General features: G+C 36.7%; 1 protein-coding gene across 2 annotated transcripts in view; it reads left to right on the top strand.

Annotated features, from left to right (window-relative positions):
- The window catches only part of PARD3B (par-3 family cell polarity regulator beta), a 390,768-nt gene that overhangs the window by 171,335 nt on the left and 205,553 nt on the right, over positions 1 to 13,880 (top strand). For both annotated transcript variants that reach the window (XM_059475508.1, XM_059475509.1), the window contains 4 exons: positions 2,379 to 2,504; positions 7,013 to 7,368; positions 9,006 to 9,145; positions 9,925 to 10,053. In XM_059475508.1, the coding sequence (XP_059331491.1) occupies positions 2,379 to 2,504; positions 7,013 to 7,368; positions 9,006 to 9,145; positions 9,925 to 10,053 (751 nt within the window). The remainder of the gene's footprint in view (positions 1 to 2,378; positions 2,505 to 7,012; positions 7,369 to 9,005; positions 9,146 to 9,924; positions 10,054 to 13,880) is intronic.

The raw sequence follows: 13,880 nt of genomic DNA, 5'->3' as shown, positions 1-13,880 counted from the left end.
TGCCTGTTGGTCTTGAGAAAACCACCTGTGTTTGTTACCCATTCTGAGATGCAGACCAGAGCTCCTTGATATAGGCATGCCATAAAGGCTGTAGTGGGTACACCATACTTCAAGATCTTTCAGTAAAACAATTTTGATGAAATTGCAAGCTATTAAAATCAGTAATTGTTGTGACTGAAATGCAGTTTTGTACTTAAGTATTGCTATGTTGAGAGCTGCTTTTAAAGACCTGCAAGAAGAAGAGTTCTTGGTCTACATTATATTCATGTTAATGTGTCCTTACTTAGAAATGCTTTTGGGGATCTGCTAGAGTAGAGGAGGTCTTTGACAATTGAGGTACTGGTTTAGGTAGTTGTCTTTACATTTTAAGACAGCTCTTGGCAGAACTGTACTGATACCTTTGTTAAAGCACTGGACTGGCTTAAATGGCTTGACCCTCTTTTTTTCATCTATTCTGAGACCAGAGTATAAATTGTGACTCATCATAACATGAGAAAGTACAGAAGAGCATATTTTATTTCTTTTGGTGACATGATAGAATTTATGAGGACATGCTGGCTCTGACTAGCTGGGTCTGGTATTTCAATTGTAAAGTTATCTTCTAATAAGGTAATGCGTGCTTTAGCATGGTGCTGCTGCAGGCCAAAATTTTTCTACAGGTCATTAAAATCATATTAATTTACAAAGTCTTAGTTTATACAGGAACTACAAAAGTAATGGAAATAATTTCCCCCTTTTCTTTTGCACTTAAATATCATTAAAAACAGGAAATTAAAATTTAATAGTGAATTAAAATGGTAAAATTTAGGCTGTGTAAGAAAGTAATGGAGGAATGAATTCAAACTGCCCCAGTCTATATAACTCAAGGCTCGTGGGCAGTACAGCACACACAAGTTTCAGACAAGTAGGCCATCCTATTGCATATATGAATGCAGTATCCAAGCACACAGGATTAGTGAGCAACCAACTTAATTTGTAATTTCATTTATTTCTGTACTTTTACTGGTTTGCATTTTAGCATAGTTGTATTTAGGTAGTTCTAGTTGTATTTAGTTAGTTCTTAGGGTTAAGGTTTTTGATTGCCACTAGTTGGATGTCATCAAAAGGGCTGTGGCCCCTCACCATCACTACCCTTTTTAATCCTTGGGGAAGGATAACACTTGTTACAAGAGAATCTTTATGCTATGAAATCACTTTTTTGTTAGATACTGCAAAGAACTAATATTCTGTAGAAACTAGTTTTTCACTTAGTAATTGATAGGACAGAAGTACAAATTTTTTATTGTTCTTAGACAGTAAATCTAAAATCAAATGCTCAGTGAATATAGTGTTGCTTGAATTAGTTAATGGTGTACTGTGAATCTGTTGAATGGACTTAGATATGAGAGGCAGTCATGAATCTGAGACAAAAATACAGGACTTCTGCTTTGTGGCTTTGTGATTGGAGTGCTGGCACATTGAAAATTGCACGTTAATATTTTATGAAGTATAACCAATAGAAAATGGTCTCTAAAGGTCATCCTTGATGACCATCTTTGATGGTGAAGTGGTATGGAAATTTAGTGGACAAAGATTGATTATAGAAGTTCTTTACAAACGCACAGTTGTCAGGAATTTTTGCACACTGTAGTGTATCATTGGCTATAGCTATGTTGAATGATAGTTTGCAACACAGCAGTGTTCCAGGTAGGCCAGGATTAGCCAAGTGCTCCTAGCAGAGTTAGCAACACTGGAATTTTGGACCATCCATACTGGCACACTTATTGCATTATTCTGTGCTGCACCTCCATTTTCACTTGCACTTAATTTGTTAACAAAGAGCTTGGGTGTTGATGTTCTGCTGCTGTCCTGCCGCAAGAATGAGTAGTATTGCTGTCTTGTATCAAAGCAAGGGGCTTTGGCAACTGAAAACTTCATAGGTGTTTGCAGAAGTAGAAAAGTCAGTTATTTTTTCATCTCATTCTAACTCCTGTTTATTTTATTGTAGTCAAGGTAGAAAATTACTTTTAATCTGTTTGTGCTTTTACTTGAAGCAGTGGCAGAAAAATGTGGCATAAGCTATACTGATATTTTTTTACTGGAGAGGGGTCTAGGTGTTTTCCTCTATTTCTCCAAGTATGACCTACAGGACTTAATGCTCCCCAAGTTCTTGCAAGTTGTAAAGCATTAGTGTACTGCAATTTTTCATGGTATTTTTTGGAATCCCCCCTATTTCATTAATTAATCAGCTGAAACCTTCCTCTAGGTTAAGCACTTCTTACACAGAGAGTCAGTCTACTCTATCATTTCATACGCAGTAGAGATTAATATCTATTTTTACTTCTCTAAATTTGTATCAGCACAATAAGGACAGTTTGCACCAATGTTTTGCCTTTTAGGATGCTGGGACTCTTCATCCGTGGTATTGAGGAGAACAGCAGATCTAGGCGTGATGGTCTTTTCCATGAAAATGAATGCATTGTGAAGATAAACCATGTGGACCTTACAGATAAAACCTTTGCACAGTAAGTGCTGGTTTATATTTTAACTAGCCAGGATATTATGCAGTGCTGTGTTTAAGTGATTTGTAAAGGGATTAATACTCATTTCAGAAAAAAAAAGCCTATAAAATTGCTATGTGGCAGAAACTTCATAATTTTCTTTCTGAAACCTCCAAATAAGATGTAATTTGAGGAGTTTTAGTGAACTTACTGTGCTTACCTAATTTAATAGCATTAAGTTTTATAGTTGCTATCTTCCCTTTCTAGTTCTTCTATTACTTTTACCATATTTTCTTTGTAATTTTTTATTTCATAAGACCTTCAGAATGAGTCAACATAACAGCATAATGTTTAATGTTCTTTTGCAAATGAAATAAGATGTTTTTATTGTGCTGCAGCTTTTCAAGCATTAATTTTTTAAAAAATACTTCTACTGTCAGACTATGATTACTTGAGCTAAATGGAAAGTCTTACTTCTTATGACTTTTATTAAAAGTCTGTTGACATTTATTATCTATCTCAAATAATTTTTAACTAACAGGTTGTTTTGATCATCTATGGATTAATGTGGCATTGTTGCTCAAAAGAATAGCCTCTCAAATTTCACAGATATTTACTGTAGTAATTAAATAGTAATTTGTTTTTGCTCTCAATCCATATGTTCAGACAACTGAGTGATTGTTTATAATATAACAAAAACTTACTGAGATGTCAAGGGAGTCGAGGCTTAACTTTCTAAACAGTAAGCCAAATGTTCAAGGCTTCTAGACTAAAATCAAATACATTAATTTCACAGTTAGGAATAAATATTTACAAAATAAGTTTTCACGAAACCAGTGTAGTTCTGTAGCATAGGTATTCTTGTTTCTGAGACTGCTTTTTTCCCTCCTGATAGCTTTTTAGCTACAGCTTTCTGCATATTTGGTGGTAAAAGCACTTTGCTTTTACAGAACGGCTCTATACGTACCATTCTCTTCCATCCATGCAATTCCTAAATAAGATATCAATTTTAGCAGAACATAATTGTCTGTCTGTATCTTGTTAAAACATTCATTGCCCCACTGTGCAGTTTGGTAATGAAATTTTGCAAATAAGGTTTGCTTGAATCAAAACCTCTCTTTTCAAAATCCTGTGTGATCTTTTCTTTACAATGTGTTGTCTCCTCTGTGTTTTCTTCTGAGTGTAACTACATCTCCAAAGGCTTTCAGCCCGTGAGGTGCTTGTGGAGTGGAGGACTCTGCATGTTTTTCTGTAAGATTACTAGATTGTGGGGCAGTAGGAAATACTTCAGGAAATTTTCTAGTTCTCTGTCAGACTTTCCTTCAAAATGCAACATGCAGGACACTTTCCAAAAGCTTGTGTAAAGTTTTGGGATTTGGAAGGACTATTTACCATAAGAGTTAGCTTAAAGAGATTGGTCTTGTTAGACTCTCTCTCTCTGTTATTGGGAGAGAAAAGTGTCTTAAAGGTGACTCAGAGCAGAGCCTAATTTTTTTGGGCTAAGTTTCCTTATGTTACAAAACCAAGTAGTGTGGTTGCAGTGGCAATTGAGGAAAAAATACGAGTATTGAGGGCTTAATGTCTGTTTGGGGACAGGGGAGAACATTTTAGATGAGCTCTAACATATTCCCAAATCTTGAATTGTTCTGCTGAATTATTTTCCAAAATAGTTTTCTTCATCATCTCTCTTCCCTGGCTGTGGAGACTGGCTGAAGGCTCTTTCCAGGCTGAAGCTAATCTCCGTGAGCATGCCTTTCGTTTTCATCTTGCACGATGTAACTGTGCTAACCTGACAGAAGTCCAAGTTAAAGAAATCCACTAATTGTAAAAGCTACAACAAAGTGTTGTTCCAGTGACTGTTGACCCAGAAATAACAATCAGATTCTCCTTAGAGAGGAAAATCTGTTGGCTGGTTTCAAATTGACATTTCTTCATAAACCTTGTAAAAGCTGTTTTAACACTTGGACTGTTACATGGTGTCTCTTTCTAATTTCAGCAGAGACTTTCTAGTATTGCTCCCGACAATTGCTTCTTCTGCAGCTGTAGCAGCAGCAGCCTACTTTCTGTATTCCCACGTTTATAATAGCTATATATTGGGACTGTTGGTCTACTTTTTCATTTGCTGCTAATCTATTCAATTACATTCTGTTGTGCTGCAGAGTTTCTAGCACCTCTTTTAACTGACTCGCTTACTTCTTTAAAGTATGCACTTGAGGTCTCAAGAAATATAAATTTCTCCATTCATTAGTTTTTCCCTTTGAAGTGTAGCCAGTTATTTTGCCCCTGAAGACTGCATTTAGACTTTCCCATAGGATGTCTTGAGTGATTTCCACTAATTTTTGTTTGAAGGAGATCTTATGTTTTTTCTTGCATATATTTTAAATATTAACCTTTTGAAACTGAGTTATTAAATTACCTTGTAACATAAGACCAAGCAGCTACTTACAAGGATGAAGATGGGGTGTGAAAGAAACAGTTAACATTTTCCATCTTTTATGCTGGAAGTGTGCCATGGCTTCTACTATCAGGGTAAGGTCTGTCCTTGACAACTTTGAAAGGCTATAGGTGAATGGATAACCTATAATCTCTGCTGAGACACTGGAGCCCAGTCTGTTACAGCTCTGAAACACAACCCTTGAGGGTGATACTAAAAGAATGCCTCCCTACAACATTCTCCCTGCTGTGTTTCTTTTCCAAATTTGAGATTTCTGTCTGGCAGCATCACCTCTCAGTGAATGTTGCTATTCTGATTCTTGATGCTTTTGCAGTCAGTGTGGCAAGACTGGTTCTTTCCCTCAGCAGTACCCATTGGGACTGACCCCTGACTTCAATGTCTTCATGCTACAGAAAACCCTCTTAAAACAGCCTCTTTTCCACCACCTGCAGTTGCAAGGTGGATATATTGTGCAACTCTGTTCATCTGGGAAAGCAGTAGGTGTGTTTGCAAGACATTTATATTTGCAGTGCCTTCCTTCCTGTGTCAGTGTAAAAAAAAATAAAAATTCAGAAGTACTTTAAACATTGATTCCTGTTACATAACTGAGTGTAAATCCAAAGCCAAGACTTGAGCAAAATAGTGACTCAGATTGACATACCACAGAAGGGTAGGAGATAAATGCAATGTTCTTAGAAGGACTCTATGATTTATTTAAAATTTAATGTAGCCATTACTTTCCCTCTTGCCTCAATTCAGCTAAGCAGAAGTTTTCAGTTTTTAATTCTCAAACTGCACTTGAGCTACTACCTCTGTTCATACTCAAGTGGTCTTCTGCAGTATGGAAGAAAATCCATCCCTTTCAACAGAAGGTAGGAGAGAAAAGCATAGAAAGAGGAAAGTCTCCTTTGTTCCTTTAGAATCCAAGGTTTGTAACATGGCTGGATTGTCCAAATCTACAGGTTAGTAAAAATCCAGGGAAGGCTTTATGAACAGTTCTTTTGGCCAACTTGTCTTAATCCCCCTTACAGTGCATGGGAATCTGAGCATGGTGTTGTTACCATGGTATCAGTTCACAGAATTATAGAATGGTTTGGGTTGGATGGGACCTTAAAGATGATCTCATTCCAACCCCACAGGCATGGACAGGGATGTCACATACTAGATCAGATTGTTCAGGGCCCCATCTAGCCTGGCCTTGTACATTGCCAAGGATGGGGTATCCAGAGCTTCTCTGGGCAACCTGTTCAAGTACCTCACTACCCTCTGAGTAGAGAATTTCTTCTTAATGTCTGGCTTAAATCTTTCTCTTTTTGTGTAAAGCCATTCTCCATTGCCCTATCAGTATCAAGGGGAATAGTTCCATTAAATGCTCTAACACAGTTTTTGGTGTTGCATTTGAGCATATCTGTAAAAACACGGATTATGTGAAATCTTCATATCCATATTGCAAAAGGTTACTGCTTGAAAGATGTAATATCAACCTATTTATTTATCCATTTATGTAAAAACACAAATAATTGCACCACTTTGGTCATCAGATTTTTTTCCTAGTGTCTATGTATCCCATACCCTCATCCTATTTTATTGCTGTGTAATCAGCCAGGAGTTGCATTAGGGATTACAAAGGAATCTGAGGTGCAATTAGACTGGATTTGGAAAAAATGGAGAGTTGAGCTTGCTTGGAGTACATGTATTCACCAGAACAATTGGTGGTGAGTGCTTAGTGTGCCTCTATGCCAACAAGAAAATACATAACAGACAAGCACTTCAAAAAAGCAGCAAGCTCTATCTTCAGCAGTCTTTTGCCATCAGAACTTCCCTTTCTGATGCTCTGCATGAAGAAATGTGTTCATCAGTTTATTCTGGCTGGTATGTTTTCATAGCAGCTTAGGAATTCCAACAGATATGCTGCTCCTACTTGAAATGTAAGGAAATGCTGTAGTTTCGAAATCTTATTTCATGTGTACTTTTCTAAAAAAGGGATGCTATAGATGTAAACATAAAGTAAACTTTCATCTTATTCACTGTAAACAACTTCAAATTTTGCCCACGTTTTCTAGTTTGTCATACGAATTTTGTTACCTTTCTTTTAAAGGGCTCAGGACATCTTCCGTCAGGCAATGAAATTTCAAAGTGTCATCTTGGAAGTCCTTCCTCCGTATAACCGAGACCAGTATGAAAAGTCTGCTATAGCTCCTCTTTGTATTCTGAATAATGAAGAAGGAGTTACAAAAACAAAAATTCCACCTCCTCTTCATCCAAAACCTGCTGTGAAAACTATTAATATTTCTGGAGCAATCTTGGAGTCAGGTGTACAGGGAGCACTGCAACAAGCTAAGAGCCCCAACCTCCCACGTCTGGGTAGAAAGCCTTCTTCTCCCTCACTGTCTCCACTTATGGGATTTGGCAATAAGAGAAATACAAAGAAAATAAAGATAGACCTGAAAAAAGGTAAGTCTTTGTGATAATATGATTAATTCGGTATCATGTTCTCTATAGTAATACCTTAACCTTTTAATTTAACAAGTGACGTTGAAGACACAAGTTATTTATAATTTAAAAGTACCAAAACTTTCCAAAGGTATAGCAATGTAAAGAGTAAGTTTTCTACAGTGGGCTTTTTCATAAATTTTGGAGGTGTGTTATCCAGATTTACTGATTAGGACATCTGTTACTGACTGTGGAAGCAATTTCATTAGCAACAAGTGATTTTAAGAGATAGTTCAGTCTTTTCACATGTATAGAATCAAAGTTTGAACTGTTTGCTGGTCACCTTTGTTATTTTATTTAATTGACTAATTGACCTCAACAGTGTTATGATGTTCTTTTAAAGATATGTTTAAAAATCTATTCTGCCATTTCATGTTTTCCAAGAGCTTGACCAGAGATTTACCTGTCTTTCCCTTTTTTATTCTCTCCAAACCTTTCTTTTTTTCTTTCATATTTATTCAGCTGCCAGGAGGCCAAATTTGTGTGTGTATAACTTTAATTGCTGCACCATGCAGCTGTGTGTCTTTGAATGGAATAACAGGTTTATGAACATGTAGTAAAATGTGCTTAAGAAATTTCTAATTAGCATTTGTGTTTTTTATTTGATTTCTGTCTCTGATTTGGCTGGGAGTAAAATTTGATCCTAGAAGTGGCCCTTTTGAAACTGTAACTTTATGCTCACAACACATTATGAATGTAATCAAGCTCTCATTTCTTAATTTTTTGTTGTTTCTTTACCTAAATCACTCATTTTTACTTCTGTACTCTTCAGCTTTGTGTTAATAAAACCCATTTAAGAATGTCCCTATTCTAGATCTAATGCTTTTGATTTTGAAACATTTATATTTCTGGAAATTATATCAATGTGATACTGACATCATGATATCTTTGAAAACTACTACATGGGTAGAAATACCACTCAATATAAAAAGATTTTTATGGCCTCTGCTATTCCCAGTGATTTTAGTGGCTTATAAGCAATACCTGCTAATATTTATTTTACTCCCTAATTACTTGTTATAGCATATCTGTTAACACTCGAGGTTGTTTATTTCTAAGCAGCAAACAACTTCACTTAATGGAAGGTTAGAAATACCTCTTTGTCCTTTTTGAACAGCACATCAAGTTTTCCATTCAAATCATGTGATATTTTTCCCATTTACCAAATTTCAGTAAAACCTGCTAAATTATATTTATGCTTATAAATAATTCAAATTGCTCTGATTCCATGAAAAATGATTGACATTAAAGTGAAGATTAATATTGTAGTGACCTATACAAAAGGAAAATGCTTTAAAAAGAGAGTTCTTTCTTGTTTTTTATTATTATTTGCCTACCCAAGTATTTGCATCTTTTGCTGTTTTAAGAGTGTCTGGGTATATGTTTGGACATCAGTAGACTTCTCCAGACCATGCTTGTGTTTACAGCTTTTTGTTTACCTTCTTTTTTTAAGAGTTAACATGAATGAGTCTCCAGGATTTTTAGGAGTTAACATGAATGAGTCTCTGGGATATCTTGCTGACATTGTTTGCTTACTTTTAATGATCACTGTTTACATGTTGAAATTTATGTTGTGTGTTCCCCATCTGACATTCTAGGTCCAGAAGGACTTGGTTTCACAGTGGTTACCAGAGACTCTTCAGTACATGGTCCTGGTCCAATCTTTGTGAAGAATATTTTACCAAAAGGTGCAGCAGTAAAAGATGGTCGTTTGCAGTCAGGAGACAGAATCCTGGAGGTGAGGATAAACATCCTTTGTATTTGCATTGCTTAAAATTGATTGCTAGCTCTGTCATAAATGTTCTATTTCCTCATACATATTATTGATGTATGGAACTACAGTCCTTGCCCTTGGTTTAAAAAGTCATGCTCACAGTTTCTATCTCACTTGTTTGTCAACAAGTGCTTTACACCATGAGGTGGAAAAATGGTTCTTTTCACAAGGGTCCTTGAGGTGATTGAACAAGGGGAACCTGATAAAATCTTGGGTTTTAAAACAGATAAATGTATTGATTTAGGACCAAAACATGTCTAGCCTCTTAAGCCATATACAAAAATCTCCAGTTAATATCAAGCTGGTAAAGTGCTCATTTTAAGGCAATTTTGCTCAAATTGGTCTGTTGAAAATTTTCAGATATCTTGTGACTTACAGTCTTATTTTCTAATGGGTTATTTCTACTTACTAACCTCAAAAAGCTCTTAAGGTAAACAGTTTTAATACTAAGGTCTTGTTTCTGCACTTTTCATCTTCAAAGTGCTTTACAAACTAATTAAGTCTCACAAACCCCCTGCAAGGCGAGTAAGTACTACAGAGCTGCTTTAACAGATGGTGAAAATGAGGAGGAGAAAGGTTAAGTAATTTGTGCAGGGCCAGAGGGGGAGGCAGTATGGGAGCTGTTGCTGATTCTTCTTTGCTCTCAGTCGCTGAATGACACCTGTGTTAGGTGAGGAGAACCTAATAAACCTGCTGAAAGGCAGTCAGAGATAAGACACCCTCTGTTCTTTTGTGGCTGATAGGTGAATGGACGGGACATCACTGGCAGGACCCAGGAAGAGCTTGTAGCTATGCTGAGAAGCACAAAGCAAGGCGAGACTGTCTGTCTGATTGTGGCTCGTCAGGAGGAGGCCTTTCTACCTCGAGAGCTGGTAAACTTGTTATTCTTTCCCAAAGAGTGACTTTGAAACAATTCCATGGTTAAATACTAGCCCAGGAAATAGAAATTGTCAGCTGAGAAATGACAATAAGAGGTAGTCACATAAGACTTGTTTCCAAGAAGTATTTATACTCAAATTTGATTTTGAGGGTGTTTGATTTTTATCTACTATAGATGCAATTCCACACAATCTGATTTTTCATCCCCAAAAATGACAGCATAAGCATAACTCACAGGGGAATACTGTAAATTAATTTTGCAAGCGTGAGGTCAAGCATAACTAAAAATGGGTTATTCTCTTTCAGAAAAGCAACAAGCTCTAAACCAGAAATTTAAAGTGCATGTAATTAGCTTGCAGCTTATCACTGGCAAGCTAGTGAGGGTGGCTGCCACCAGGAGATGTCTCATAAGCCAGGTGCCCAGTTGCAGGAGTGGTGAGGAATAGAATTCTGCTGCACTCCTTACAAATTTTGGAAGCAAGCTTTTCCTTGGCTGCTAGCCTTTGACTTAATAGGCTTTTGGTTGTCTTTTTTCCTTCTGAAGTACTTAATTTTCACTTTTGTTTTCTATTAACACTGCCATGAAACTCTGTTCTCTTTTCTCTCACATAGGGAACTGCATCAGAGTAAAAGTGCTATCTGATACATGCTTGCTTCCCCTCAGAGAAGGTCATTTCTTTGGTTCCCTCTTCCTTATCTTGATTGATGGCTATACTTGACCTTTCATTAAGTCCTCAGGATAAGGGAAGGACAGCATTTCCTGCTTTTGTCTCATTTTATCTCCTTCAAAGAACACAAACCGCCTTCATCCTTTCCTTAAGATGCTGCCTTCTTGCTTTTCCTTTAGACTGTTGTCAGGATCTTCTACAGAAGTACTCCGTTATGTTTTCTCACAGAACATTGCTGACAGTTTTCCTCTTGTTTCCCTGTTGCCAGTAGGACCTTGCTGAGGTCAGGGTTGCCTGTGACAGGATAGGGAGCTGGAAGGGTGTTCAGGTTCTCTCATGTGAGTCGTTTCTCTTGTGCTGCTGCTGCCCACTTTTTCTTGTGAGCAGTTGTGACGTGTCTTAGCTAAACTATTTTTGTATCGATTTTTCCTTTTTATTGTGTAATTTTTAAGGAGCATAATGGTGGTTTTCAGCCTTGTAATTGGGCATTTGTTGTCAGTGATTGCCAAAGCACCAAAGTTGGTCATTGAATTGCTCTGCTGAGTAAGCCCTGAGTTGTAGAGTCAGTGTCTGTGTGGATCAGAGGGAAATTTGAGTATCAAAGTACTAAATTATCTATTCTATGTAGAATTTCTTTTCATTCACCAGCTCTTCTAAATAAGAGCTTGCTTTTTGAAATCACTAGCCATTAATAGTGTTTTCTGGGGTTTTTAAGTTATAATAAAGCACATTACTTTAAAAATGTATGTTAAAAAGTATGCATTCTTCTCTTTTCTCTCCTGTTCCCCCAACGTTATACTTATTATGTATTGTCATGGTGTGAATTCTTCTGGAAATCACTGTAGCAGTGTGTGTGTATAAAAGATTGGAAGAATCTAAAAGCTGTTTATAATTTCTACCTGCCACAATTGTGTGATAATAAATTTTAGTCTCTACAGCAAGGATTAACTACCTTTCAATGGGTGATTTACTTATGACTGGCATGATTGAAATCCAGGAAGTAGCCACATTTATCCTGCTGGCTTGACCTTCTCTTAGATTGCTTTCTCTGTGATAGAATGATGCAAAGCTATGGCCCTGACTGTAACAGTGAGGATGGGGGAATTCTAATACTTCTCTGTGTTCCTCATTATCTCAATCAAGTACAACATAATAAAAACAAGAATTACTGAAATATATTACATAAGTTTATGGAACCAGCCCATCTAAATTAAAAAGCCCTTCAGCAACATCTGGTAGCTTACAGCAAAAGTATGAGTTACCATCCCACTAAGCTACCAGATGTTGATGCTAACATGCTAACACAATGCTTGTTAGAATTCATGAGGTGTCTGAGAATAGTCTTAACAAAGATTTTTTTTTTTGTGATGGTTTAGCTTTTTTGTTTGGTTTCAGCTTTAGCCATGATATTACATTGGACTAATCCTCTGCTACTTCAAAAGTTACAGTACTGTTTTATCAAAGAGCAGAAAAATGCCAGCACTTTAAATGTTTGTTTTTGGAAGGAAAAACAGTGGATAATCCGATGTTTTTCGAGGACAAGCTGTAACTGAGCGCCCTGACAGTGTAACATGCATGCAAAATTTACCTGAATACTTGGGGATGTTTTTAATGCCTGGCAATAATATGGTAATTGCTTTATCAGACTTGTTCTTGCTTTGTGCAGGTCTCCAGGGACTGTAATCTGAGTTGTTTTCTTTAGATTCCCTGTTACCTGTTGAAAGAAAAAGGAGAAGGGCCACTCCCCTTCTAAATGTACCCACTCCCCACAGTTTCCTGTGGCAAAGATACATCTGGAGGCTGGACCCATTAGGAACCCATGCACAAAAACCACTTTTGAGCATGTTGTTCCCTAGAACTGGATTTTTATGTGGATTTGCTGGAGAGAATTTGAGAACTGCATGGACACAAAGCAAATAATGTAATAAAGTCACATTGGGTTACATTTTGTTGCATGGGTCTGTAATAATATAAATTGACTTTACCTTGTAATAAAGCTGCGGCTTGGGGATAGCTTGGTCTCACGAATATTTTCTCTTCAGTATGATAGATGGGAACAGTGTTTGGGTGTTTTGTTACTGTGATCTGTGCTTATGGATTGCTAGCCAGTAGAAAAATATATTCAGAGTAGCAAGCCTTTGTCACAGCAGCCAAGATATGATGAGGATGAATCAGTGTTGCAAAAAAGTATTATTAAATTTTAGGCAATTGGGGCTTTGGTTACACTGGTTCTTGCAGCATCCGAGAGTTACAGAGTTAGTGTTTGTGCATAACAAAGGAAAAGAATTGAAAACCCTGTACTTGTAGGGTTGTTACTCGTTAAAAAAAAAAAATGGAGGCTCTAATGAGATTATATTAATATATATATTGAAACAAATTAGTGAAGTAGAATTTGGACCAACCACAGGCTGTCCTCCTTATTATCCAGTTAGCCAAATGTTCCCAGTAATTCATGCCAGCTGTTGACAATGTAGCAGCTAAGTAAGGAGCTGATTCCAAAACTCCAGGGGAAGATCTTGATTCACTTAATTACCACAGTCTACGGAGTGTCCAGTGATTATTGTGTTTTTTAAGGTGCATTTGGGTTTTAAACTGTGTAACACTCTTTTCTAGAAGATGGTGAAAATTACAGAGAAAACCTGGTTGAACTGAATAGGTTTAGATTTTACAGCTCTTCTCAAAGTGAATGGAATGCACATTATGGCCATCATTCTATTGTGTTTTGGAAATAGAGTGTTTTAATCATGTGTGTCTGTTGCATCATGTTTTTTTCTCTAGGGAAAATGTATGATCTGAAAGTGCCATTTCTTTTAATAATGATGCAAAAAATTATTTACTCCCCATTTTCTTTCTTTGTCCCTGCATTGGTAAAAAAGGGAATATTGCTTGAGTGAGAGCAGCTCTGGTGCAACCCATTCTGTGCTATGATCCTTTGCAATTCTTTATTTCGTATGATGCACAGCAGCAGAGGAATGTGACTGTTCTGCAATTGCCAGAAATAGTATAGCACAAAAAAAATTTGCTTGCATTTTTCTCTAAGTTAGAGCACATGCATTGTAATTTTTCCATATCCTTTATTTTTTGTTTTAAAAATCTCTTTGACTTACAGTTGCAACTGTAATTGCTATTTCTGTGGTTTCTTGGCATATTAA

This window comes from Ammospiza nelsoni, chromosome 7 (assembly GCF_027579445.1).
Source record: "Ammospiza nelsoni isolate bAmmNel1 chromosome 7, bAmmNel1.pri, whole genome shotgun sequence".
Classification (NCBI taxonomy): domain Eukaryota; kingdom Metazoa; phylum Chordata; class Aves; order Passeriformes; family Passerellidae; genus Ammospiza; species Ammospiza nelsoni.
Note: the sequence above shows the minus strand (reverse complement) of the source record. Positions and strands in the feature narration are given on the sequence as shown.